Source organism: Poecilia reticulata, chromosome 7 (assembly GCF_904066995.2).
Source record: "Poecilia reticulata chromosome 7, P_reticulata-male-v2, whole genome shotgun sequence".
In the NCBI taxonomy this organism is placed as follows: Eukaryota; Metazoa; Chordata; class Actinopteri; order Cyprinodontiformes; family Poeciliidae; genus Poecilia; species Poecilia reticulata.
The window spans coordinates 1,536,534-1,561,318 of record NC_088836.1 but is presented as its reverse complement, the minus strand read 5'-3'; the positions used below and the strand labels follow the sequence as shown (position 1 = coordinate 1,561,318).

The window sequence follows — 24,785 nt, the reverse complement described above, 5'->3', positions numbered from 1 at the left end:
CATATCGGATTTTGGACTCAATCTCAGCTGCTGAATCTCTGAAGCTAGAACTCGTCTGCTGAAAAACATATAGCTATATATGTGTGTATATACATAGATACATATAAACATGTATCCAATATATATTATTCAGTATTAATCATTATTTAATTATGTTTGTATAGTTATATAAATATGTATTGATATTTCTAAATAATTTATTAAATAAATTAGGAACGGCTGTGTGCTTTGTAATATGCTCATCATACATCAGTATCAGAATATTCCAATAAGACATTAATATTAATGTTTATATGCACAGTTTGTCCTTTTGTGAACGGTGATCAAACCATCTGCAGAGATGACAAGATGAACTCTTCATGTCCTTCAGTTTTTACAGATGAACAGATCAGTGGATGTTTGCATCACCTTTATGAACTCGAAATGGACTCAGCGGATTGGCTGAGGATGAGCGTCAAGCATGAAAATGTCTCACTCCATTTCCGGATCATTTTATAAAATCTGTCAGGTGACAGGGGCACATCAATCCTGTTTTATTGATGAAAGCATAAAACACCACATCTCCTCCAAGGAGCCAGACTCTTCAGGCCTTCTGTGGAAAAATCAGCTCTTCTTAGAAATTATTATTTTAAACCTTATTTTCAGTCCAGAGTGGTCGTTTGAAAGGCTTGGTTTGTCTGTCTGTTTGTTAAGCTTACAAAAGTGAACCTGGCCTTTAATTTGTACCTACAACAGTAATAGAAATCAAATAACCTTTTGGGCTTTTATGTAATATGGAAGGAAAATGATGCAGTGTATTCAAAACTTTAACAAATAAAGTCATAAAATGGTGGCCACACTTTCAAGCTCAACACATCTAGAGACTGACTCAGCTGTCTTCAAGATTGAGCAGTTGGTCAATCTTGTTCAAATTGGATGGAGATCATTTGTGAATATCAATTTATAAAACAAATTTGCAATTATTTTGAGGTCTTGACTCGAACTAGGCCATTCTAACATTTAAATATGCATCAATGTAGCGGTTCCATTGCAGCCTCTGGTTTGAGGCTGGAAGGCCAACCTCCACATCAGTGTCAGCTCCTCCACCGACTCCTGACAGGTTTTGGTCCAGATTTAAAGATCAGGTTCTCACTACTGAGCCGTGAATCTCTGCAGCTGATCCAGAGCTCTGCTTGCTGCTTTGATTAATGGAGGTTTATGTTTGCAGTTTGTACCAAACTGTGTCCGTTTTTGGAAGATGGACTGAATGGTTTGTGGGATTTTAAGTTGAGCATAATTTTCCTTCCACTTCATAATTATTGCGTGTCACAAAAATATCTATCAGTTAATCTCATTTTAAAAACACATTTAATCGATTGACAGCACATAAAATATACTGACGTTTGTAATGTGACTAAATGTAGAAAAAGTTAAAAGTGTGAATGGTTTTGGAAAACATTGTAATTCTAACCAATGAACCAGTCAAGCAGAAAAAAAACGACTCCTGAACAGAGAAGAGATTATTTTTGTCTCCAGGGCATTACTGTATCTTTAATTAAATCGGTGAAAATACAGAGGAAACATTTATTTTAGTTCCAGCAAGCTGATTCCCAAAGAGTTGTGTATTGTAGGCAATGAACCGAAGAACTGTCCCAGACCACTAAGGTGGGTTATTTCATATTCTGTTTATGTGCTGTGTGCAAACAGTCTCCAGAATGACTCAACATGAGCCTTTAAAATACGGACAGAGTCCGGCTCCTCGGCAGCAAAATATGTTGTTCGTGGTTTAACTTTTTGGTCTGCAGGTACCGTTTGAAGTCATGTTCTCTGTCGCCATCTAGTGAAACATTTCCGTTATTGCACCATGGAGACGTCCTTGTGATCAGGGATTTAAAGTAGAAGCAATAAAACTCAAACTTTTCAGTAAGGTACAAAGTTTTATTCTTGAAGAAGATGAAGGTGCAGCAGTTACATCATGTGTTGAACTTGAATCCGTTCTCAGGTCCAAAACCTTTTAGATTGAATCAATTTGCTATTAAAAAACATGCCTGCAGGTTTTTGTCTTTATTTTACTTTTGGTAAAAGGTGGACTTTGTACTAACAGTCTCTAATAAATTATATTTCTTGATATGATGTTCATGTTAGAGTATTAATGTTAAAATGTTGGGGGTTGGTTATAATGAATAGGAGCTGTTCATGACAGAAATCCTTAAATGCTGCATGTTTAAACTGAATTGAAATGAAAATGTTTAATCTGTTTTTTAAATCAGACTGACTGAAGATCAACTGTCACCTCTTTTACAAAACATTAAAAAATGAAATGATTGATTTAATTATAAAATGGAGCCGGTTGAAAATAAGGCTTTGAGTGTTTATAGATGGTTCTCATTTGCCCTGTTTGCTTTTTTATTGCATTTCCTTTTTTTGTTGCAGAACCAAAGTAGCAAGAGAAAATCTACTGGAAAGATCAATGGAGTTCAGGATAAACACCATCATGTCTGAGTAAGGTTACACAATCCAACTTCAAGGATTTATTTGGTGTGAAACCCAGAAAAATCTATAAGCTGCATCAAACTCAGCCCTTTTTTTTTTAACTTTGCACTCAAGTCTGCCCAAAAACATTGTATTGGTTTTTGAATTTTGCAAGCTCAGGCAGCATTTGCATGATTGGAAATCAAGCAAAGCCTTTTAGGAGCATTAAAAACGTAGGCTTGAAACCACTCGTGCATGCATATCATGTTTTACTTCATGTTTTATTCACCCCTTTGTCTCTGCAGACAACGTAGTTGAGGTGTCTTTTTTGCTGCTGCTGCTTTGGTTTGTAGTCTACCTAACAGTCCTAAAATCAACCGTTTAACATGCCATGCAGGAGGTTCTCTGTTTTACCGCTGTGCAAACATTGGCATTAATTTAAGGGGAGTTGCTTCTATGTCTTTTTCTTTTTACTGCAGGCTGAATTAACCATGTTGTAAGCAAGCATATTTGTTTTTACTCTGCAAGAATCTAACCAATTACCATAGCAACAGGTTTGGCATCATAATACTTCAAGTCATCCAAAGGTATAGAAATTTACAGGACATTATGCCAACAACTTTGCATTACACAAACTCTCAGTATTTCTTTTTCAAATGCAAAATGTAAAAAGAAAATGGCGTTATGAACTTTTAAAAAACTTTGACAATCAAATCATATTCAGATATCAGCAGAGTGCAAAAGGTTTATATTTCACTCTTTACCTAATACAATCTTCATCAATCTTATGTCTGGTCTTAACTTTTCCACGTAATTTTATGAACTGATGAAGAAAAAAAATCTGCGTTTGTGATCTGGGATTCAAAAACGTTGTAGTACCTCAGTTGTGCCAGTAGGAGGCAATAATATCAACAGTAACACATCCAAATTCAAGCCATCCTTTGCTTTGACACTGGCTACCATTTGCTCTCAGTCTTACGTTTTTAGTTCCACTTGAAGTTTATAAGAAAGAAATATTAGAGAGGATAGAGGAAAATGTTGGAATAATCTCCAACTATCGAGTTAAAGCATTAATGGAGATTTTAGGATTTTTTTCCAAATCCAGAAATGCTGACAGTTGTGGATTTGAACTGCCAGCACAGTTGAACATCATCTTTTTGCCAAATATCGGTGTTGGTATTGATAGGGCCTCAACGTTTATCCAATATTTTAAAATATATGAAGCAGCTGTCAGTAGTCAATACTAGTGAAATGTTTGATTATAAACAGAAAAAGTGAGAAAACATGACTTCAGATTTTTCGAAGGTCATCTGACTATCACTTGTAGTAACATAACCTCTGTCATAATGCACAGCCTCTCATGTGAATCCACTCAGAATTGTCTAAAACATCATCATAGTGGACGGTAAGCCGGTTGGACACGAGGTCTGATGATCTCGTATTGGCACTGATGTGTGACCTCCAGCATGGGTAGAGCAGTCCTCTGGCCTACTTCAATCCCGGCCAGCCCCTCTCACCACAGGACGCCTCTCCGGTGAAGGACAGCGGCGACGGAGCGTACAGGTCCGAGTCAGTATCCGACTCCCCTTCAGCTATGAATGGTCGGACGGCGGTTGAGCGTCCGCCTACAGCTTCAGCCGCTGCACCGCTTCCTCCTCCTGAGCCCGCAAAGAAAGACGGCCCAAAGAAGTCCTCTTTCGCCTGAGAGATGCTGAAGCCGCTGAAGGAGCGCTCCAGCTCCTCGTGGTCAACAGACGGGATGGAGAAGGAGGTGTCGCTCTCCACGGCCGTGGCGTCGTGCTGACACCTGTGCCTCCTGTGGCGCCACCTGCCCTGAGAGCTGCTCTCCCTGCCGCTCCTGCACGCGCCCGAGGACGACCTGTCATGTGTCGACGCGGGCGGTGGAGGCAAACGGAAGACGGTGGGCGACTGGTCACCGACGGCTAAGATGGGCGAAGGGGTGTTGGCCATGCTGCTGCCCCATGCAGGCTGGCTGAGGGGGTGCTGCAGCTGGTGCTGCCAGGAAGTGGAGGGACGGCTGTTGCTGCCGGATGGAGTGCCAACCGACCGCACCACAGACTGACCGAGTAAAGGATCTTTCTTTTCCAGAGAACTATCAGAACAGGAGACGTCTGCCATGGCGGAACATGTCTTGGCTTTCTTTTCCACCTTGGTCGCCTCGTCTTCGTCCTTCTCTTCCTTCATCTCCTCCGGGCTGTGGTAAGGCGGTGCTGGGTACGGCTCCTTGGAGTTAAAAAAGGCCTCTGTTTCTGAATGAGTGATGCCCATGCGCTGCACATACACATTGACCAGGAAATCAAGTTTCCTGTCCATGCAGAAAACCTACAGGAAGAAGAAAACAATACAAATATTACAACTCAGAATTGGAACAAGGTAACCAACAAATACCTTCTTAAAGGGGCAATGTGCCATATTCTAAAATGGCACATTGTCAAGAACCTATGTTACCTTCAGTTACAAAAATGCTGTAAATTAAAAAAATTACTTATATTTGACTTTGTAATTTCATGCCTAGAAATTGGGCCTCTGTCTCTTTAAGAAGCTCCTGCTCTTTCTGACACTTTTCCTTCAGCACGTCATCACAGCAACATTCCTCCATAAAGTGTTAATGTTTTTACCAGTGCTTCATGGAGAACTAGCTCGTATGATGAGATCAGCAGAGCAGTTCCACCAGGTGTTTGCTGATTGCTGCTGCTGCTAGTCTGGAGGAGCCGAATGGGGCAAGAGGAAGCTTGGGTGACGCTCCAAGGAGGAGGAGCTTTGGGTAAATGGGCGGAGCATAGTAGGAGCTAGCATTTAGGCAACCCTGAATGGTTGCCATGGGAGATTCAAGCATTTCTCAAACATGGACTCCAGGTATGTTTTTAATGAAGGAATAAAATTATGATGTAAAGCTCAGAAGAGTCAACTTTACATAACACTGCCTCTTTAATACTGAAAACTTTTTTAGCCATGTCACACAATCCGCTGGACTTAGTGATGTTTATTGGCATTGTATAACAGAATGTGAGGAAGTTTAGACGGTATGAATACTTTCACAAAGAACTGTGTAGATGGTCTCTGAACTGGTGGACAGTTGGGACACGCCCACCTGTTTCTCCACTTTGACAAGTCGTCCCATCATGCTCTGGTCCTCCGCTCCCTCTCCATCCACTTTGGAGCCTTTACCAACAATCTGGTCAACTCTAGGGTTTAAAAAAACGTTTAGTCAGATGGGATAAAGCAAACAATTCCACGTCACCCAGAAAACTTCAGAAGTTAGATGTAAATGAGTCTGACATGAGAAAATGAAAAAAGAATTTTGTCTTCAAGCTCCACGTAAATGACGCCGTTTTAAAAAATAGCAGCTTTCAATGAAATGTGTGGATCCATGCATTATGAGACAAAGTATGAACAAAGCCTGAAAGACATATTCAGTCTGAGGCCAAAGTGCATCACTGGGCATGCCTCTGCCGGGCTGGTCATGCTTCATTTCCATTGCATCCTAAGGGGGGAATCTATTCATCTGTCTCTCCGTTGGGAGAACAAGCATCTAGCACTTCAAACCCCTGTTGAGTGAGGCCATTGGCTCATTAACATATGTAAGTATTAGTTTTAACTAATTGGTTTGTATCTCCTCTTCTTATTGGTGGCAGGTTGTTAAAGAGTATAATTTAACAAAGAAAACTGTACATTTGACCTTATAAAAAATAAAAATAAATAACATTTGTTATCTTGGGAATGTAATGAGACAAATCAAGGGGCTGAAGCTCAAAAGGGGTTCATCAGTCAAAATGATAATGCAGCACGTAACTGCTCCAATATTTGAGCTATGGTACACAGAGAGTAAATGCTGATAAATGGTCAAAAGGTGCAGTCTATTAACCTAACCTAGGACCTTCAGTGGACTTCTTATGGCGCGGTGTTGTTGGGGGAGGGGGCCCCACAATCATATCTATCCTGGTAAGGCACACAGAGACGATATGAGTGCAATGCAAAGTGAAGCAACGTGTGAATCACATCAGCTTTGAAGAACAAGTTTCAATATATTCCTCTGACACACGCGCGCGCACACACACAGGGACACAGTGAATCTGACTTGCTGCATGGATGAAGTGTATGCATTTCACTGCTGGAATATATTTTTTGTGCATGTTAGACCTTCGGGGCGTTTTGAGGAGGCTGATAAAACTGATACAAAACAAAAAGACGACAATGTTACACTGGATACTTTTGTGAAGGAGTGAACTACTGTGGTGCTGGATAAAAGCTGCAGATATAGATCTGAATACAGCACATGTAGCTGGACAAATGAAACAGGCAGGTCAATGGCGTGTGTATCACAACATGTGTGTATCCGCTGTAAAGTCCAGATTTCAACCGTGTTCACACCAAGCCGTCCACAGAGTACTTGCCTGGACTGCAGGTTCTTAATGCGACACAGCATGTCCAGATGGCCTGCAGAGTACTGCTCAATCACGTCCATCACATCATAAGGCCGCAGACACTCCTTGAACCTCCTCTTTGACACCAGGAACTTCATGACACTGTGGGGGATGACACCTTGTTTTCACAAACCACGTGAATTTATTTGCTATTCAAAATATCAATGTATTTAAAGAGACCAGCTTTAAAGGTGTGATTGGACTTTTGTTTGTGTTTGGACTGAAAGAAGCCATTTATTTCAAACATGAAAAAAACTAACTAGAGCAGAGACCACCAGGTTCAGACTGGGTTTTAGATGGACAGGGCTGAACTGGGAGGGACGTCAGGCTGGTGATAGGAATCTACCAATGTCTAATATTTAAGGCTAGCACTCTAATGTGTTAATATGTATCAATTCATCACATACATCTTAACACGTAAAAATTTTAAATGAAATTAATGACATTTATTTTTATGTACAAAAGTGAAGTGGTAGAACCCTTGTATTCACTTGTTTCTAGTACGCCTGTAAATCTGTTGCACCGCTTTGATTGACTCACTGAGGTTAATTTTTGCTTTAAAAGACAATCTGATGGAACGCTGGAGAAGACTGTTACTGTGTACAGGTTCTGATAAAAGGAGCTGGCCTACAAAACTATTCAAGCATTAAATACTCGATGCTAAACATGTTGCAGTGGCACAAACGTCCCCAACACTAATGTCAGCATCGGCAGCACACATTTACAAAGAAGTACTTTTTCAAAGAAGTTACATGAATGATCACACTTCCTGAAATCTGAACAGAACTAATTTGGTGGCTAAATAATCTAAATATAACAGATTAAAAACAATAAACATCTTTGTTATTTTATTCATAATTATTGTTATTTATTCAATAAAGTGAAAACATTGCTTACTTTGTCAATATATGTTTTTTGACTAAAATGCAATTAATTGCTGATCAATGAATTACAGATCTTGCCATTAACTCAATAATTTTTTTTTTATCTCATCCCACCACAACTACTATTAGCCCATTTTATTAGCATTAGTAAAAAGTCAAAATAAAATGCTGTGGAAAGATAATCCTTACCAAATAGCCCTAACAGTAATCTTGAGTCCTGGAGGTAATTCCTGAGTGAAAAACTCACAGTGGCAGCTCTTATCATCACCGATTTCCTCTCCAGGGAGGCTCGCCTCTGGAAAGCAAAGACAAAAAGGGAATATTTTTACCTTTTCTCGTATGTGAACTATGAGCAACAGAAGCAAAGCGTGGCTCTTGCTTTTATCCTTACAGGTTACACTTTGGTGTTAAGCCAGTAAGCCTGCTGTAAATGCAATGAGCGAGCTTTGAGGAGAACCACAGAGTAAAGGATTATGTGGAGCAGAATTGAAGGATAGAGCTGGAGTGATAAAGGAAGCTACTGAGACCTTTAATGACAATTACTCTCTTCCCGCCACCAATTATTGGATTAGCACAGTCAGCATTGGATTTCACATGTTTAGCTTAGTCACTAGGCTAAAATAAACATGCTAAAGGTGTCATAAAGGTGTCGAGACCTAACTGCAGAAATAAGTTGAAACTTTTGTGGTGAAAATGGGGCCTTTTTCATGCAAAATAAAGCAGAATTTTTGACTACAACATATCTGTGTGAGTTTGTCTTAATGCTTGACTTGAACCCACTGTTAGCTTAGCCTCAGTTTGCTGGGGGGGAAAACAAGCTTCATAATTATGTGTTTTCCAATATTGTGAAGAGGTATTAAAATCATACCATGCTCTCAGTTATACTCATGCTTTACAGCCTCCAGTCAAAACAAGGAGAAAATAAACATAATAGAAAATTATAGAGGGGTTCAGGTCAAGTCAACAAATTTCAGCATGCAGTTTTCTCAGAAATGGGTAAAGCCAAATTTTTTTCTTGTTTTTTTTTAATAGTTTCTCTGTAGAAGCCAACCAATAAAAATACTTCCAATATCTTACTTATTAAACCTTCAATTGCTGCAAAGAGAAAAAGAGGAGAGACATGAGGGGAAAAGATTTGTTATGGATTCCGTAGCTGGATGACAATGGTAGACTAATCTGTGGTAAACATGGATGCAAGTGGATCCATTAAATAGTTTCTGATTCAGGTTTAAATTGCCTCTTGTCTTAATGGCGATCAACTGGTTGGTATAAATTTACAAAACACTACACACTAAAGAAATTTACAGATTAAATCAGAGGTAAAAACTCAAGCCATGTCGTGGTGACTTGTCTAACCTGGAGAACTCTTCAGTCCAAAGTCTTCATCCTGCATTTCAATCAGCACTTTAACATGTCATGAGGTGAAAGAAGAAAACATACAGCTGATGAGAGTTGGTACAAACTGTTCAACAGAAAATGTAAAGAGATGATGAAGAATCTTTCTAGATTTGTGGACAGTGTCCTGGATGATGCATGGATGTAAAGTGTAGCAAACAGCCATTTTAGCCTTTAACCTGGAAAACATTTTTCTGAAGCTGTGAATTTTGAAACCATCAAGCTTAAAATATAATTGAATAATATAATTAATATTTGATGTCTAATTTAAAGGAAGATGGCTTTTTCTAATGGGGTTTCAGGTCTAAACAGACAGAATAATCTAACCCGTTAGCCATGTCCACAGCTTCCTGGTTTGAGCTGGTAAAACGCTGAACTGCTGTTGACTCTGATATGGCTGAACACTCAGGGCAGAAAGGCCAGTGGGGCGGCATGAGTGCTCAACGGAAAAAATTGAATACATTAAAATGACAAATTTTCTCAATAGTTTTTCTGCATGTCCATTCAGTGATTTCGTGACTTTTACAATCTAACATATACTATTAGTGATGTAATGATATTAAAAACCAGGGTTACATAAGCATTCATGCCAGTTTAGTACAACTTTGGTATACTTCAATCAAGAAAAATAAATCCAAATGTATGCGTTTTTATTATTATTATTCAGTCATTAATAAACAATAAACTTTTTTTATTTCAAAAATTCAAGAAAAGACGAAAAAGTAGAATTTTTTTTTTTTACGTAGACGTGTTTTCAGAAGTTGGGTTGGCCGCTTGGTTCCATTACAAGGAACAATTTTAATGTTTCTTCACAGTCGTTTTAGACAGTTTTATGACTCTTAAGACAGGGCAGGGATGGACTTTCCTGTTTCAATATGAATTATTGCACCAGAGGAGCATCTGAATGGGTTTGGTGTTGTCTGGCCTCCACATGTTCTTCACCTGAACCAGTTCCTCCAACATCAGTAGCTGCGTTTCCATTGACCATGAAACTAAGCAAACTGAAATTCTGAAAATAAATCTGCTTTGTGGGAACACGGCAATTACCTTTTTTCGATAAAGCATTTTTCAGTAAGATCAAAACATTTTCTTCGTATCGCAGTTATTACTGGGGTAAATTGTGCAGGAGAAGACGACAGGAAGTGACAGTTTGTTTTTGTTTTTCAGACAGCGTGCAGCCGGCTCCACCAGCTCTCACAGCCATCCATCCATCCATCCATCCATCCATCCATCCATCCATCCATCCATCCATCCATCCATCCATCCATCCATCCATCCATCCATCCATCCATCCATCCATCCATCCATCCATCCATCCATCCATCCATCCTCGGGTCGCAGGGGCAGCGGCTTCAGAAGGGAGGCCCAGACTTCCCTCTCCCCAGCCACTTCTTCCAGCTCCTCCAGGAACCCCAAGGCGTTCCCAGGCCAGCTGAGAGACATCGTCCCTCCAGCATCACGGTTCATAAAAAGTTGTGTCATTTGAATGTGTTGAATCCATAACTCTTCTGGAAAATTACCAATTTATACAAATTCAAATTCTATTGAAGCGGAATTACCATTTCAATCAAACAGACCTACAGTCTATTGTTTCAAGCGTGACATGAGATCAGTCATGCTTAACATATAAAAAGTACCAATAACTTTTTGTCCCCTGATCTAAATAAAAATCACTGAAAATCTTGCACACTATATTCATCTCAGCTGCACTTTAGCACTCTTTGTTATTCAGTTTTACTGCATTTTGTTTTCTTACCATCTGAGTTTTGGCGAGAGGCGCCTCCTCGGACTCTGCTCCAGCTCTTGGTGCTTTTGCTCGGGCTGGCTTCAGCGCCGTCTTCTGCCCCTGGAGAGGGGGCTTTCCCCTTAGCCACTGGGGCTTTGGAAGGACTGGGAAACACCTTGTCCTTCAGACTGGCTTTCCGACTACGCAGAGCAAGGAAGGAATATTCAATGAATGTGACTGAGTTATTGCTGTACATCACACCCAAATGAAATCACGATACAAAATGTATTTATCTTTGTTGTTTTTTTGCAAAACCTTTGATAAATTAGCACTTGCGATAATTTTTCTTACCTCTGAAGAAACTCAAAAAGGCCAAAGTCCTACAGCAGAAGGAGCCATGTCCACATACGAGCATAGTGGAGCATTGAGTGGGTCAGGCAAGCAGCAAGAAAGCTACAAGCAGGCATGCATGTGAAGCAAAGTTGCAGCTGTGGTCTCACTCTACGCAAAACAAAAAAAAGTGAACACTAATCATGCAAAAAATAAAAATAAATCACCCTGATACTGTATGCTCTGTCAGATACTCTGGAGCTGTTAGGCACTCAGCAGTGTGCAGCTGCCTGCTGAACAGAGTTTCACAGTGGCTGATCTGGCAAAAAAAGGCAGCAAGCAAATTAACTGCATAAAGACATTACTAAACAAAACCATAAATCAACAGTGGCAGGGACCTAAACAGGGGGTGAATATCTGCATGGTCTCTGAGAGGGAAAAAACACGTGAAAGGTTGAGGGAGAGTAGCTTTTGATTCTTATGTACAGATCGCTGACAGCACTTCTACATCCTTATCATCATCTAGTCATCTAGTAATCTTGACCTAAAAACACATGTACTCATCATTGAGCCATCTCGGTTTAGCTTTAGTTCAAAGAAAGAAGGAAACAAGGTGGGGAATGAAGGAAACACAAGAACTTGCAGTGCAGCTTGTTATAATCTGTGCAGCAACTATACCTAAGAGTTCTTGGGCAGCACCCACAAAGTCTGTCTTTGTGTGCATTTTCATTACTGGAGTGGTGGGCAGTAGAGGAGACACAAAAAGATACAACAGCAGTGGAGACAGTCACAGAAACACCAGAGTGTGCCATAATATGATGCCAGTAACACTTTACTATAACCACAGTGTGAAATTCAATTTAATTCACTATCCTTTTTTAAATGATTTTCATTATTGTTTTTTTTATTATTATTATTACGTTCCAGTATTCAACAAAATTGGAATTATCTAACTAAGGGGTTAGCTATGATAAAGTGTTACTACATCGTCAATTATTTCACATGTTTTCTTGACCAAAAACAGTGATGTACAGCAGTGGTCCCCAACCTTTTTATTACCGCGGACCGGTCAAGACTTGGAAATTTTGCTGTGGCCCGGGTGGGGGGGGGGGTTGTGAACTGTCAGATAAGGCTTCTGCATATACCCAATTTGGGTGGTCTTGGTCCTTTTATCACAGCCTGTGGGGTTTTCCTTGATTAGGAACGGAATACAGCCTGAATGTGACAGGTAGCCAATCAAAAAGCGCGGTGACGTAAGAACAGAGGAGAATCCCAAACAGCTGACATATCACCCAACTGAGAGTCCGGTGGATATAGGAGATGATATGTGGAAATGTTTATTATTAAATCTAAAGGTCATTATTATGTTTATTCAGTTAAAAATGTTAACTATGAAAAAACAGTCACCTCCAAATCATAGTGTAGCAAATAGAGCGGCTGCTCTGTCGCCTTTTATCCACCGCCTTTTCTTTTTGTTACGTCTTTTATCTCTTAAAATGACTCCACAAACTATCACTATTGCTTCTACATCGTCATCCGTGTCCGGTTATTCTAAATTCCCGCTATGTTGGGGGTTTTACTGGATTATCCTCTGGAATCGGGATGTTCGTGACTGGAATCGGTTCGTGTTGCTCCTGCCTTGGAGACAAGAACCGATCGAACCTGTTGGACTTTTATCAGCTCTGTGGTCACAGAGGTTTGGAGAATCGGCCGACAATTCTTAAATCTTTCCGTCTAAACCAGACTTAAGACTCACAAGCTCTACTCATCTCCTCTCGACCACAGCCTAAACCCTCTCTGACTCTGGTCGCTATGGTAACGTTTACATATCTCTTCAAAATAAGATACAGATGCGCCACAAAAACGAACATTTTACTCTCGTAAAAATTTTAACTCACGCTAATGACTAACGGAGCCCTGAGCTTGTTTCTCTGCAACGAGACGGTCCCATCTGGGAGTGATGGGAGACAATGACACCCGAAGTGTTGCTTATATCCACAGCCTGCTTGGTCTCTACGTGGTGAAGCAGCTTGAAGCTTCATTGCCTCATTAGCAGCTGGTCGCCACATGTTACGCAGAGCGGCTTGTAATGTGGGGACTCACCTACCGGTCCGGGATAAATCCATTCTCCTGTCTCTTCTCTGGGCCTATTTCCCTTTGCAAAGAAACTTTCCAAAGACATCTGATCTGTTTCTTACTCCTTTTGCTGCTTGTGGCTCAATGTTTGCGCGCAAGTAACCGAGAGAATCCGGTTAAAGGATTTTCAAAATAAAAGATCCTCCAGACTCAAATAATACATAAAACGGAAATATTTAATTATTTCTTGCGCGGCCCGGTGCGAATTGGTCCACGGACCAGTACCGGTCCACGGGCCGGGGGTTGGGGACCACTAATGTACAGTTCAAGCGCAGCTCTTAAAGTGATCCAAAGAAATAGTGCTGAGGCAATGCTGGAAGCTGGAGGGGCGGGGGTCAAAGAGCAGCTTCCTTGTGAATATTTAGGGTGGCCAGGTGCCCCTCTTATGTGAGACTGAAAAACAGTTTAATACCTTCTCATACAATTTCAGAAATGATCAACATTTTCCACCTTTCAGAAGCAACGCAGCAAGACGACACTTACAAACAAGAATTTATTGAGGGGTGTCAGATTACAGAGGACTGCATACACGCCACACGTTCTGGTTTTTGTTTGCTAATTTTTTTTTAAATAAGGTGTTTTGCACCCACTAATAAAGGGAGATAATGAATTGTATTCACATCATGAAGAAGATAAGATTTTAGCAATGTTGTTAAATTTTCATGTTTGATCAGAGATTTCACAAACCAACAAACTCTTTTACATGGTAATCTGTAATCACTGTGGAATATTTTGCTCTAGATCTATGAAGTCTATGAAGTTTATGATCTATGAAGTTCTGACTATATAAAAACTGACGTTAATGGGAAGTTACCATTGGATTAAGAATCTCTTCTTCAAGGGAGAGTATAGCAAAGTAGCCTTCTAATTTAGCTTTAAGTTAAAAATCAAATGCTAACTGCAGCATTGCAAGCAGCTAGTCTGTAACCATATTCTAATAGCGCTAAAAAATCATTTGTATCTTGTCTCTCACTGGTTTTATTTGATCAAGATCAAAATGTTTGAAGTGGTGGGAACTTCTGTGTTTTGGTAACAAACTCTTGTCAGCTAGCTAAGAAGCTAGCTAAGAAGCTAGCTGACAACAGCCAGAGGTCTTTACTAGTCGACTCTGCCTAACAACAGAGGCATCTGCTTCCTCTCTTCAAAATAAGTCGTAAACATGTTGATTCAACAAGGTGCCAAGCAGACAGCAGTGACAGTCATATCCGCAGCCCAATAAAAGGAGCTCAGTATTATTTTCAAACTACAGATAAAAAATTGTTACCCATGATGCCATTTGTCTATAACTGACAACATAACTGCTGCTTCAGTAGTAGTAGCTGAAGTCATTGCCAAACTGCAACACACTGTGGCGCTATTAGACAAATTTTTTCTCAGACTTTCCTTGCCTTGCCTTGCTCACCCATCCTCCATACACAAAGTCTCACAGAGTTCTTTGGGATCTGGTCACCCTGTGAATATCTCGTAAAGCTGTGAGAGGCCAGAGTGAGCTGATCTTTGAGCGAGAGAGCAAATGCAGCAAGACCATTCTTGAAGGAGGCACTTATCGCTCAGCCACGATCGTGTCTGACACACACACACACACACACACGCGCGCGCGCGTGCACACGCACACACGCACACACACACACACACACACACACACGCACACACACACACACACACACACACACACACACACACACACAGATATACTTCACACACTGCCCCCCCAAGAAGAGTGCCTCAGCAGCATCTAAGAGCCAAATTGAAGTGAAGCCAAAGGAAGGTGAAAGAGGGGAATAGAAAGGAATCATTTCACAAACCTGGGTGAGGTTTCTGCCTGAGAATCTTTCCTGTAAGGAGAGAAAGGCACAAGCTATCAGCTGCAGCTTCTCTGCATTAGTAAATGATTGATCAGCATCACTCCATGATGTTAGGGTGGAGTTTCTTTAGAGCTACAAATGAAAAAACAAATGAAGAGGACACAAATTATTGGACCAGGGAAATTTTAACTCCCGCAGTTACAGCACAACATGTGGATCTGCAAGAATTTTTTTTTATTGAGAAAACATCTTTGTTTACAAATATAAAGAAAAAACTAAACGTGAAATATAGTATGCCAGGAGTACAACTTTCATATCTGCTTACAGCATTTTGGTTTGTATTTTTGGAAAAAGTGAATAAGTATAGTCTGATGTAGTTAACCAAAACTATAAAAAATAAAATAAAATGAATAAATAAATAAATAAATAAATGGGTGACAATGACAGAAATGTACATTTCTAAACATGAGATTTGCCAAATATCATAATTAGATTAAATGTGTTTACTGCATGGAGTTAGCATGTTGTCACTGTTCAAATGCTTTTCTCACAGTCCAGAAACATGACTGGCAGGTTAACATATATTATACATAAATTATATTTCTACCTGAATGACTTTCCCTTCAGATTCCTCAGCAGGTCCAGTTGATTCAGTGGTGGGATGATTCTGGGAACACAGAAATAGGATTGCATCAATCTGTTAAGATGGTTTAACCAATTTAAAGCTTGGCTTCAGGGTCCTTTCAAGCTTATCACATCAAATCTGGAGTCTAACCATCACCTTTCACCTCAAATTACGATTTAAAGTGAGAAGCAGCACAAGATATTTTCAACACACCTTCAAAGTCATAAATCTGTTGTGTGAAAGTGAAGCTAAATGCTTTTTTTGCTGAGTCATTGCAGCACTGGACATCAAATTAATTTCTCAAAGTGGCTGCAGGGAGAATCGTCTTTTAAAATGTCTTTCAGACAGATATCTCTGCCAAGGCTCCGCTGGGCAAACAGACAGCCACACCTGACCCCACAGAAAGACTCTGAATGGGAAAAGGATAGTCTGCGTTCCTCTGTGCTTACAACACCAATAATGGTAGCAGAATGTGATACAGTAAAACAACAGGATTTTCAGAAAACGCTGAGTAAGCAAGCTGCGCTTGTAAGCCATCTCTTACCTATACATGGGAACAGCGACAGTCTGCTCGTAAAAATCCCAAGTGCACAGCAGATCTGTACGGGAGAGGTTAGTGGCATAAAACCTCCAGGCAGCCTGCAGGGAAATAGTTTTACTTCAGCGTTCAATCAAAAGCAGAAAACACAGAATTTGGTCTGAATATGTTGTGATGAAGTTTTTCTTTGACAGATACCTGGATGAGGCCCGCTGCAGGGTTACGGCGCTTCTCAAAGTGTTTCTGCCTGTGCTGCTCCTGAACTTTGAGGGCGAAGCCAGAGCCCAGGATGCCCTAATAAGAAAAAGGTAGAGTTTAATCTGAAAGAAAAAGTATGTTACACCCTAAAATAATCAGCTGTACTCAGGGGTGAAAGTAGTTTTAAATTCTTAGGGGTACTATGACAAAACAAAAAACAAAAAAACAAAACAAAACAAATATATAATATATATATATATATATATATATATATATAGCTTCTTTGTGTGCTTTGGAGTTTCTGTGCTGATTAATTTTTTTGTGAAACGATAAAAGCTGGTAGCTCTTGAATTGCTACAAAATAAAGCTGTATTTCCTCCCTCAGCCCACTGGCTGCAATGTTGACACCTTGAGATGCCATGAGACCTAAATTCCTAACATCATGGCATGGATGCATCTCAGTTTTCCATGTCTGGCATATAACCATTAATTTTAGCTTTTAAACTGGTTCTATTGATCCTGTGTCCAGACAGAGGGATAATCAGTAGCCTAGCATCATGACCTGTTTGTTCTGAAGATCCTCCAGCTTCCACTTCTCTTCCTAACATGGTGCCTCCTCACCCTGACTCTCATACTGATAGGAGGAACCACAGAGCTCTGTTAGGTTAAAGCTCATCTTCTGAAGTTGGGATATTTTTCTTCCAACAGGTTCCAGAGGAATCACCTCAAACCAGATGTTGGACTGGATTTTATTCCAATGTCATTTGTGAATGTTAGAGCCTCATTTTCAACAGTGGAGCTATAAAGGTTGAAAAAGGTTATTATTTTTGGGTTAGTCCGTGTGGTGCACCTAAAAAAATGCCACCACAGTATTTTGTTTTTTTTATAATGTTGAAATATTTTTATATACATAAAAATATGTATTTATTGTATTTTCTAAAACAATTAAATTACATTTTAAGCTTCCAGGTTGGTTTTATGATGGATTCCGGTTTGCATCAAACGCAATCTGGATGTCAACAGCAGCGCTTGGTCGTCATTGCTGACTTTTGTTTATTTTCTCTTCAGGTCAGTATATGGTTAAAAGAAAACACCAAAACCATCGTGTAAGATACTTAACATCCTAATTGACCAGAATATGTCGCTTAGTTAGGTTTTTGTGCACTGTTTGTTTGGCCAGTTTTCTCAGGCGAGGTTAACGTTGGCTCGCTCTGAGGGCTGTTAAATCTTAACGTCTCCATGCTGGACAAGTTTTATTTTGTTTTCTTTTAATGTTATTCTGTTAAAATCAGTTACTAGATGCAGTAAAGCGGGTGATGTGAGGTTCATTGTTGCCTGTGAGGGGAATACACCAAATTTATGAGATCATGGCAATGTAAAACATTAACATTAAACACTGTGAAAGGTTTGTCTGTTGAAAAAAAAGCTCAATCTGCATGTCAATAGCAGGGCTTGGTCGTCATTGCTGACTTTTCTTTATTTTCTCTTCAGATTGTGTGTCATCACTGTTACAGCAGTCCTGACACCCGGGACCTGTAACATCTGCCTCAGTGTAATAAATATAAATGAATTCATTCTGTAAGATCAGAAGGTTTGAGAAGGAACACTAGTCAAGAAAAAGGGTCCATGTTGATAAAAAAAAAACCAAAACAAATAGAATTTAACTGAATACTAAAAATGTTGAAGTACTGGACTGAAAGGAGTGAAACTGTAGGTGATTTACTCTGGGGAGAAATTCAACCTTCATGAAAGCACATCCAGAGAAATGCCCTTGACAGAACTAGATCTTCGGTCTCTAATGAAGACATAAAGCAGCAGCATCACATCAACAGGAACTCAGTCAGCGTTTGGGTTTAAAGCTTTCCCCACAAACCAACACACTCACTGCAGGAAGGGCAAAGAAAGCCACGCCTATCATGCTGAATGCAGCTCCCAGCAAGCGTCCATTCCACGTTTTGGGAACTTTATCACCGTAACCAATGGTGGTGAGCGTGATCTGATGGACAAAAGATATTAATCTAATTCAGGTATATTGATCAAGAGATCTCTTTGTAAAACATCATTCACATTTTTTCTGCTTCAAAACATTTTTCAGTTCCAGTTTCTTTGTTTCAAACTGTTTTCAGTTTCAATTTCTTTTTTTTCTTTTGAACAAACGTCATGGCCCCATTTCGCTCTATAATAACAGCACAGTTATTCTGCCTTACCAGTCCCCACCACAGAGCATCAGCGTACGTCTCAAACTCCTCATTGGACTCTTTTTCCACAGAATAGACCAAGAAGGAAGCCAGGATGAGGCACAGGAAACCAATATACCAGGCTGTGATGAGCTCCTGCAGGGGGAAACGGTACGGTGAGCATCAGGGGACATAAAGCAATAAAGTGGCATCAAGACAGGAGGCTACTGTAAACTGGTAAAACAATCAGCACATGATAATATTGGACACAATGATGTGAGCCCAAAGCCCTTTTATTTCCCTTGGTCACACACATCCTGCTTCAACTTGTCGCCTCCCATAGAAATAGCAGCAGCGTCCTGCATGTTTTAGGTATTTCCTTCCTTCATCCCAGCTGATTTCAATCAATGACTGATTAACAGGCGTTTGTTGAACTGCAATCAGCTGAATCAGGCACATTAAAGCAGGGAAACCTCTAAAATATGTAGGACCTTGAGGACCAGGGTTGGGAAACACTGGTTTAGGAAACTGAAATATATTGGTGCAGTGCTGCTATTGGCTGGTATTTACCAAGCAGAAAATCCATTCATTTCCTTGGAGACTGATTGGCTGAACCTCAAAGAGAGGAGATAAGGAAGACAGCAGGTATTAGCGTCTGTGCTAGTGCTAACGTATGTTACGGTATATTTGGTGTTTGAACCATTAAAATAGACAGTTGTAAGTATTTTTTGAAGGTGTCTCAAGTAATCATGGATTAGCTATTCACAGGCATTTAGTTTAGTTCCTAACTCCTCTGAATACCAGCTGCCCTCTTTATGTTGAGAAAATAAAACCAGTATTACTGTAAAATCAGACCCAAATCCCAATACGACAGGGTTCAAACGAAACAGACTCCGGCAAAGGTCCAGCTACCTGAGCCACTATTTCCAGACAATGTGTTCATTTAACAAACTTTTTCTCAACATGATGAATCAAATAAATTGATGAATATCTGGAGAAACAACGCCTTATCTTCAAAAACAAAACTATATTTGAAGGACATTCTTTGCTCAGCTTCTTTTGACTTCAATACAAAACTTCAATACATAAAAACAAATCCTTTTGTACACTTACAGCTAATGTCTGTAAAAAATATATTTTGTTACATATTTGCTGAAACTGTCACCATGTCGTGACCGTTTGTTACTCTGTAAAAAAAAAGAATAAAATAAAATCAAGCTCCTCAGCCTTCTTCCCGTGCTAACTGATCAAACAACCATTCATAGCCAGGAGGCGGGTCTTAGCGCTGTTAATCACAATCTCATGTGGCTGATCATCTCCCCTCCCCTTATCCTCTTGCTCTATGCTAGCCTGCAGCTAGCATAGTCTGTTGTGAATGCTAAGGTTAGTTAGCATGGCCAGTGATGTCAGTGGAAAAAGAATCGTTTCTCCACCTTGAGCAGCAAGTGCATGAAGATGATTGACAGCGCTAAGACTCTCCACTTGGGTCTGATTGATTGTTTTTGGTGCATTTCTTCAGATTGCAATAGCAGCTCAGGGAGGAGGTGGAGGAGACCGATGTTTTCACAGATTACCTCTCATAACAAACTGTCAGGACATGGTGACAGTTTGAACAAATATGTAAAAAACATTTTATAAAGTTATGTACTGCAGCTTCAACACCTAGCTCACCTTGCTGTGGGCATAAACGACAGATCCGAGGAGCTTCCAGGTGCCTCCACGGCGGTCCATCCGAAGCATACGCAGGATCTGCAGGAATCTCAAACTCCTGATGGCCGAGGTGGCAAAGACATTCCCCTGAGATCCGGCTGCCAGCACCGACACGGAGGCAATCAGCACCATTATATCTGAGGAGACAACCACAAGATGATATCAGTGTATAATAATTAATCCTCTTCTATAAAACAAAAGACTATTGTGAACGTTCTTCGAGGATTCATTGAGAGGAACATTAAAATAAAAAAACAAAAAGTCAGAGTTATGTTCAGGGTAAAATAAATGGCAAAACAAACTTGATTCCTCACCTATGACACAGAAAGGCTTTCTGGCAAACTTTAACCTCCCCCTCCATCCTCTGTAGCGACAGCAACATCCAGCGGCCCATATCCGCACAATATACTCAACTCCAAAAACCACAATAGTCACAATCTCCTGCAAAGCAAATGAAAAACCAGGGAACAGCATGAAGTCTGTGATGTGAATATGAAGGTGAAAAGAGAAATGAGCTCGTCTACCAGACTGCTATAGAGTTTAATGCTCATTTATTATGTAATTATCAAAATTACTTAATAAATATGTAATTTTTATTATTAAAAATTACATATTTTAATAATAAAAAAATGTAATTTGCAAATAAATCTGAGTTTATTTGCAATTTCTTAAGAAGTGTTGAGGAGGACCGTTTCCCATGGTCATAAAATACAGAAATGCCCTTTCTGTATTTTATGAGGCTTTCATTTTAAAGAGGATTTGTTGAGCAGTATTCACATTTTGCATGTTTTTATATTTCAATTTTAGTCTCAACTGCTTCTAAAAACTGACCAAGAGCATTAAAAATACATTAAATAATTTTTTAGCAACAAGTTAGTGTTTTTAATGTCTGAAAAATTTGCCATTTCAAAAACCTCCTGATTGTTGAGTTACACTGTGCTGTTACCTAGCAACCCCAGCCAAGCCCTGCCTGTAACCTAACAACCCAAGCGGAGCTCCAGCACGTTTGGTCAGCTGGTTTTACTGTTGTGTTTGAAGGCTGCTGGAAAAGACAAATGTTCTGTTGTAGGTTTACATTCCACAAACCTTGTTGGTTGTGCAGGAGGCTCCACTTATGTTAGGTTCTGGGTGGAGGTCAGGTTTGTTTTTCTCCTCTAGATGGAGTCCTGGAGATGGCTGCATGGGGGACAGACCTTTTACATCACCGACACACCGGTCGGCAATTACACCCTAACCGGCAGCTTAAGAGAGGCGGTTACCAACACTTGGACGCCAGTTTGTTGACTATTATGGTATTCTCGTGGCCCTCTAGCCCTCGTTGAACCTGTGTCTTCCTAGTTCTGCTTAGTAATCCGACCTTTTTTGACCTCTGTTTTTTGCAGAAACTACCCGAGCACCCGGATCTGGACATCCGCTGCCTCAAACTCACCATCTTCCCTGTTCTTGTTCTTAGTGTGCTGTTGGTGCCGCTGCCCGCCGCTCGAACCAGTCCTTTTTTCCAGCTCACAATAAACCTGTTAAACCTTTCTGTTTCTCCTGCCTGTGTTCTTGCATGTGGGTTAACCGTATCACACCCGACATGACAACTTATGCTTTTCACAGATGTACAATTGAGCTCAAAATATGCTGGACTGAGCAGAGGAACGTCCCCTTATCTAAGAATGATTTTGTGTTAAACGTGTTTATAGAAATGAACACGTTTTGTTACTATAAAACACAGAAAATCTCATCTGTCCGTGTATCAATCAACTCCAAATCTCTTCTTTGTTCTGTCACAATTATCGATTTATTAAATTTTTATTATCATGCTCCAAACTTTGCGAGGACTGACCACCGATCACCCGCTTCCTCATACACACAGAGCCAGCAGCCAGGGACACCTGGGTGGTGGGTGTGTCAGATCAATAACTTATTTCATTCATATGGCTCTTACAGAGTCTCAGTGAAAACGTGTTTATTATTATTAACGCTTTGGTGCAAAAAAACTGATTGAAAATCGATTCATTTACTGCATGTTTATGTCTGTTAAGGCTAAAATGGAACGGCACTGAAAGCAGCTCTTTAAACCATTCAGACGAAAACAATAGACACAATCAGATGACTGATTACCCTGTGATAATAACTCAGAAATAGTCCAAATAGTTTGGATGTATTTTTATTTCTTTCCTACTTACGTAAAGTTTCTGTTTATGTCATAGGTTTGTGGTGCATTTCTATACTAAAGAAAAAGATATAAAACGTCAGATATTTCATGAGATATTAATATTTATGGAAAAACTTTACATGACTTTATATTAAAGCAGAACGTACGGCGACCACCATAAGTAGGGCTTACAGTGTTAAATTATGCCGCATGAACTGATCAGTAGATTATTAAGAGGTAACGCAAAAGAAAAAAAAAATTCCCCATGTCCCCTGGAGGGTTCCATAATAAGCTTTTTTGTGTGCTTTGAAGTTTCTGTGCTGATGAATTTTTTTGTGAAGCGATAAAAGCTGGTAGCTCTTGCACAATAAAGCTGTATTTCCTCCCTCAGCCCACTGGCTGCAATGTTGACACCTTGAGATGCCATGAAACCTAAATCCTGAACATCATGGCATGGATGCATCCCAGTTTTCCATGTCTGGCATATAACCATTCATTTTAGCTTTTAAACTGGTTCTATTGATCCTGTGTCCAGACAGAGAGATAATCAGTAGCCCAGCATCGTGACCTGTTTGTTCTGAAGATCCTCCAGCTTCCACTTCATCTTCCTAACATGGCGCCTCCTCACCCTGACTCTCATGCTGATAGGAGGAACCACAGAGCTCTGTTAAGTTAAAAGCACATCTTCTGAAGTTGGGATGTTTTTCTTCCAACAGGTTCCAGAGGAATCACCTCAAACCAGATATTGGACTGGATTTTATTTCACTGTCATTTGTGAACTTTAGAGCCTCATTTTCAACAGTGGAGCTATAAAGGTTGAAAAGTGTTATTTTGGAGAAAGTCTCATCAACATCAATATTTCCACTAAATAAGAAGCAAAAAAATAATAGTTTGATAGAGGAAAAGCCTCTCAGACTCTAAGCTCAAAGCAAGATGCCAAGATTCCAAACTACTTTTGGAACCTTCATCAGTTCCGAAATAATATGAAATGGGGGGCGGGGGAATCCTACTTATTAACTGATTAAGTCGTGTTTTAGATTGTTCTTGAAAAACTAATCAGTCACGGCTGCACAGTGAACCCATTGATTCTTTACAGCAGACAGCCGCTCCCCTCTCTTGCAGGTACTGCATACCCCCGCTAAATCTTTTAGGGGTAGCGGTACCCAACTGTACCCCCCTACTTTCACCACTGGTCCTACGGTTAAATATTGTTTTACTGATTGCAGGTTTCTCAGTTGTTCTTTTGACTGTGTAGCTGCTGTATTGTGCCTGCAAGTATTTTGCATGTTTACGTTAATTAGGTGAATTTATTGCCAGATCATTTTTTAATTTTGCCAGATCACATAGTAGCATTTATAACTAATGCAAAAAATAAACAGTCAATCCAGCTGATCGGCAATGATTGGCCTCAATGCTATAACTAAATGGTAATGGCGAACCAACTGGACATTGTAGTGGTGGATAAAGAACAGAGGAAAGCCGCTGTGGTGGATGTAGCAATACCAAGTGACTACAACATCGGGAAAAAGGAGCAGGAGAAACTGGAGAAATACCAGGGCCTCAGGGAGGAACTGGAAAAGACCTGGAAGGTGAAGACCACAGTGGTGCCTGTGGTCATCGGGGCCCTCGGGGCAGTCACCCCCAAACTGGAGCAATGACTAAAACAGATCCCAGGAACAATATCAGACATCTCAGTCCAGAAATGTGCAGTTCTAGGCACAGAAAAGATACTGGAGGAGAACCTCAAGCTCCCAGGCCTCTGGTAGAGGGAGGGAGTGAGAGAGAGAGAGAGAGAGAGAGTGACGACCACCCGCGGAGGATGAGAAGGGAATTTATATATATATATATATATATATATATATATATATATATATATATATATATATATATATATATATATATATATATATATATACTGTATATTTTTTTCAATGGAAGCATAATAGGTCACCTTTTATTAGTTTTTATGATGAGACTTTACATCAGTGATACAGGTCTTACTCTTATTTAGGTTTCCTGCTGAGTATCCATGAGATCAGATTACATAAGTTGTCATTCTATAATAGAGAACAGACTCAGAAGTGAGGGAGGGAGCAGCTTTTCACAGTATTTACACAGTGATTCTTGAGAATAGGGACAAAATGGGTTTTAATGTTCCCCAATTTTTTTAAAAATTTTTTCTCAACCTTATGTATGCAAATATGACAAAAAATGTTTTGGAA

At 40.0% G+C, this 24,785-nt stretch overlaps 1 protein-coding gene across 11 annotated transcripts in view; it reads right to left on the bottom strand.

Annotated features, from left to right (window-relative positions):
- Nucleotides 1–1,896: 1,896 nt before the first annotated feature.
- Nucleotides 1,897–24,785, bottom strand: part of kcnq2a (potassium voltage-gated channel, KQT-like subfamily, member 2a) — a 46,766-nt gene continuing 23,877 nt past the window's right edge. The window contains exons 3-19 of one of the 11 annotated variants that reach the window (XM_081608568.1): nt 20,735–20,861; nt 20,382–20,557; nt 18,741–18,866; nt 18,419–18,529; nt 16,534–16,629; nt 16,342–16,436; nt 15,780–15,839; nt 15,173–15,202; nt 11,910–11,963; nt 10,932–11,101; nt 9,137–9,184; nt 8,858–8,875; nt 7,970–8,075; nt 6,867–6,998; nt 6,343–6,411; nt 5,564–5,657; nt 1,897–4,794 (exon numbers count right to left, since the gene is read on the bottom strand). In XM_081608568.1, the coding sequence (XP_081464694.1) occupies nt 3,940–4,794; nt 5,564–5,657; nt 6,343–6,411; nt 6,867–6,998; nt 7,970–8,075; nt 8,858–8,875; nt 9,137–9,184; nt 10,932–11,101; nt 11,910–11,963; nt 15,173–15,202; nt 15,780–15,839; nt 16,342–16,436; nt 16,534–16,629; nt 18,419–18,529; nt 18,741–18,866; nt 20,382–20,557; nt 20,735–20,861 (2,367 nt within the window). In that variant the 3' untranslated portion in view covers nt 1,897–3,939. Of the gene's footprint in view, nt 4,795–5,563; nt 5,658–6,342; nt 6,412–6,866; nt 6,999–7,969; nt 8,076–8,857; nt 8,876–9,136; nt 9,185–10,931; nt 11,102–11,159; nt 11,551–11,909; nt 11,964–15,172; nt 15,203–15,779; nt 15,840–16,341; nt 16,437–16,533; nt 16,630–18,418; nt 18,530–18,740; nt 18,867–20,381; nt 20,558–20,734; nt 20,862–24,785 lie in introns of those variants that run through there. The other 10 variants (XM_081608569.1, XM_081608570.1, XM_081608572.1 and 7 more) reach the window with 10 other exon arrangements.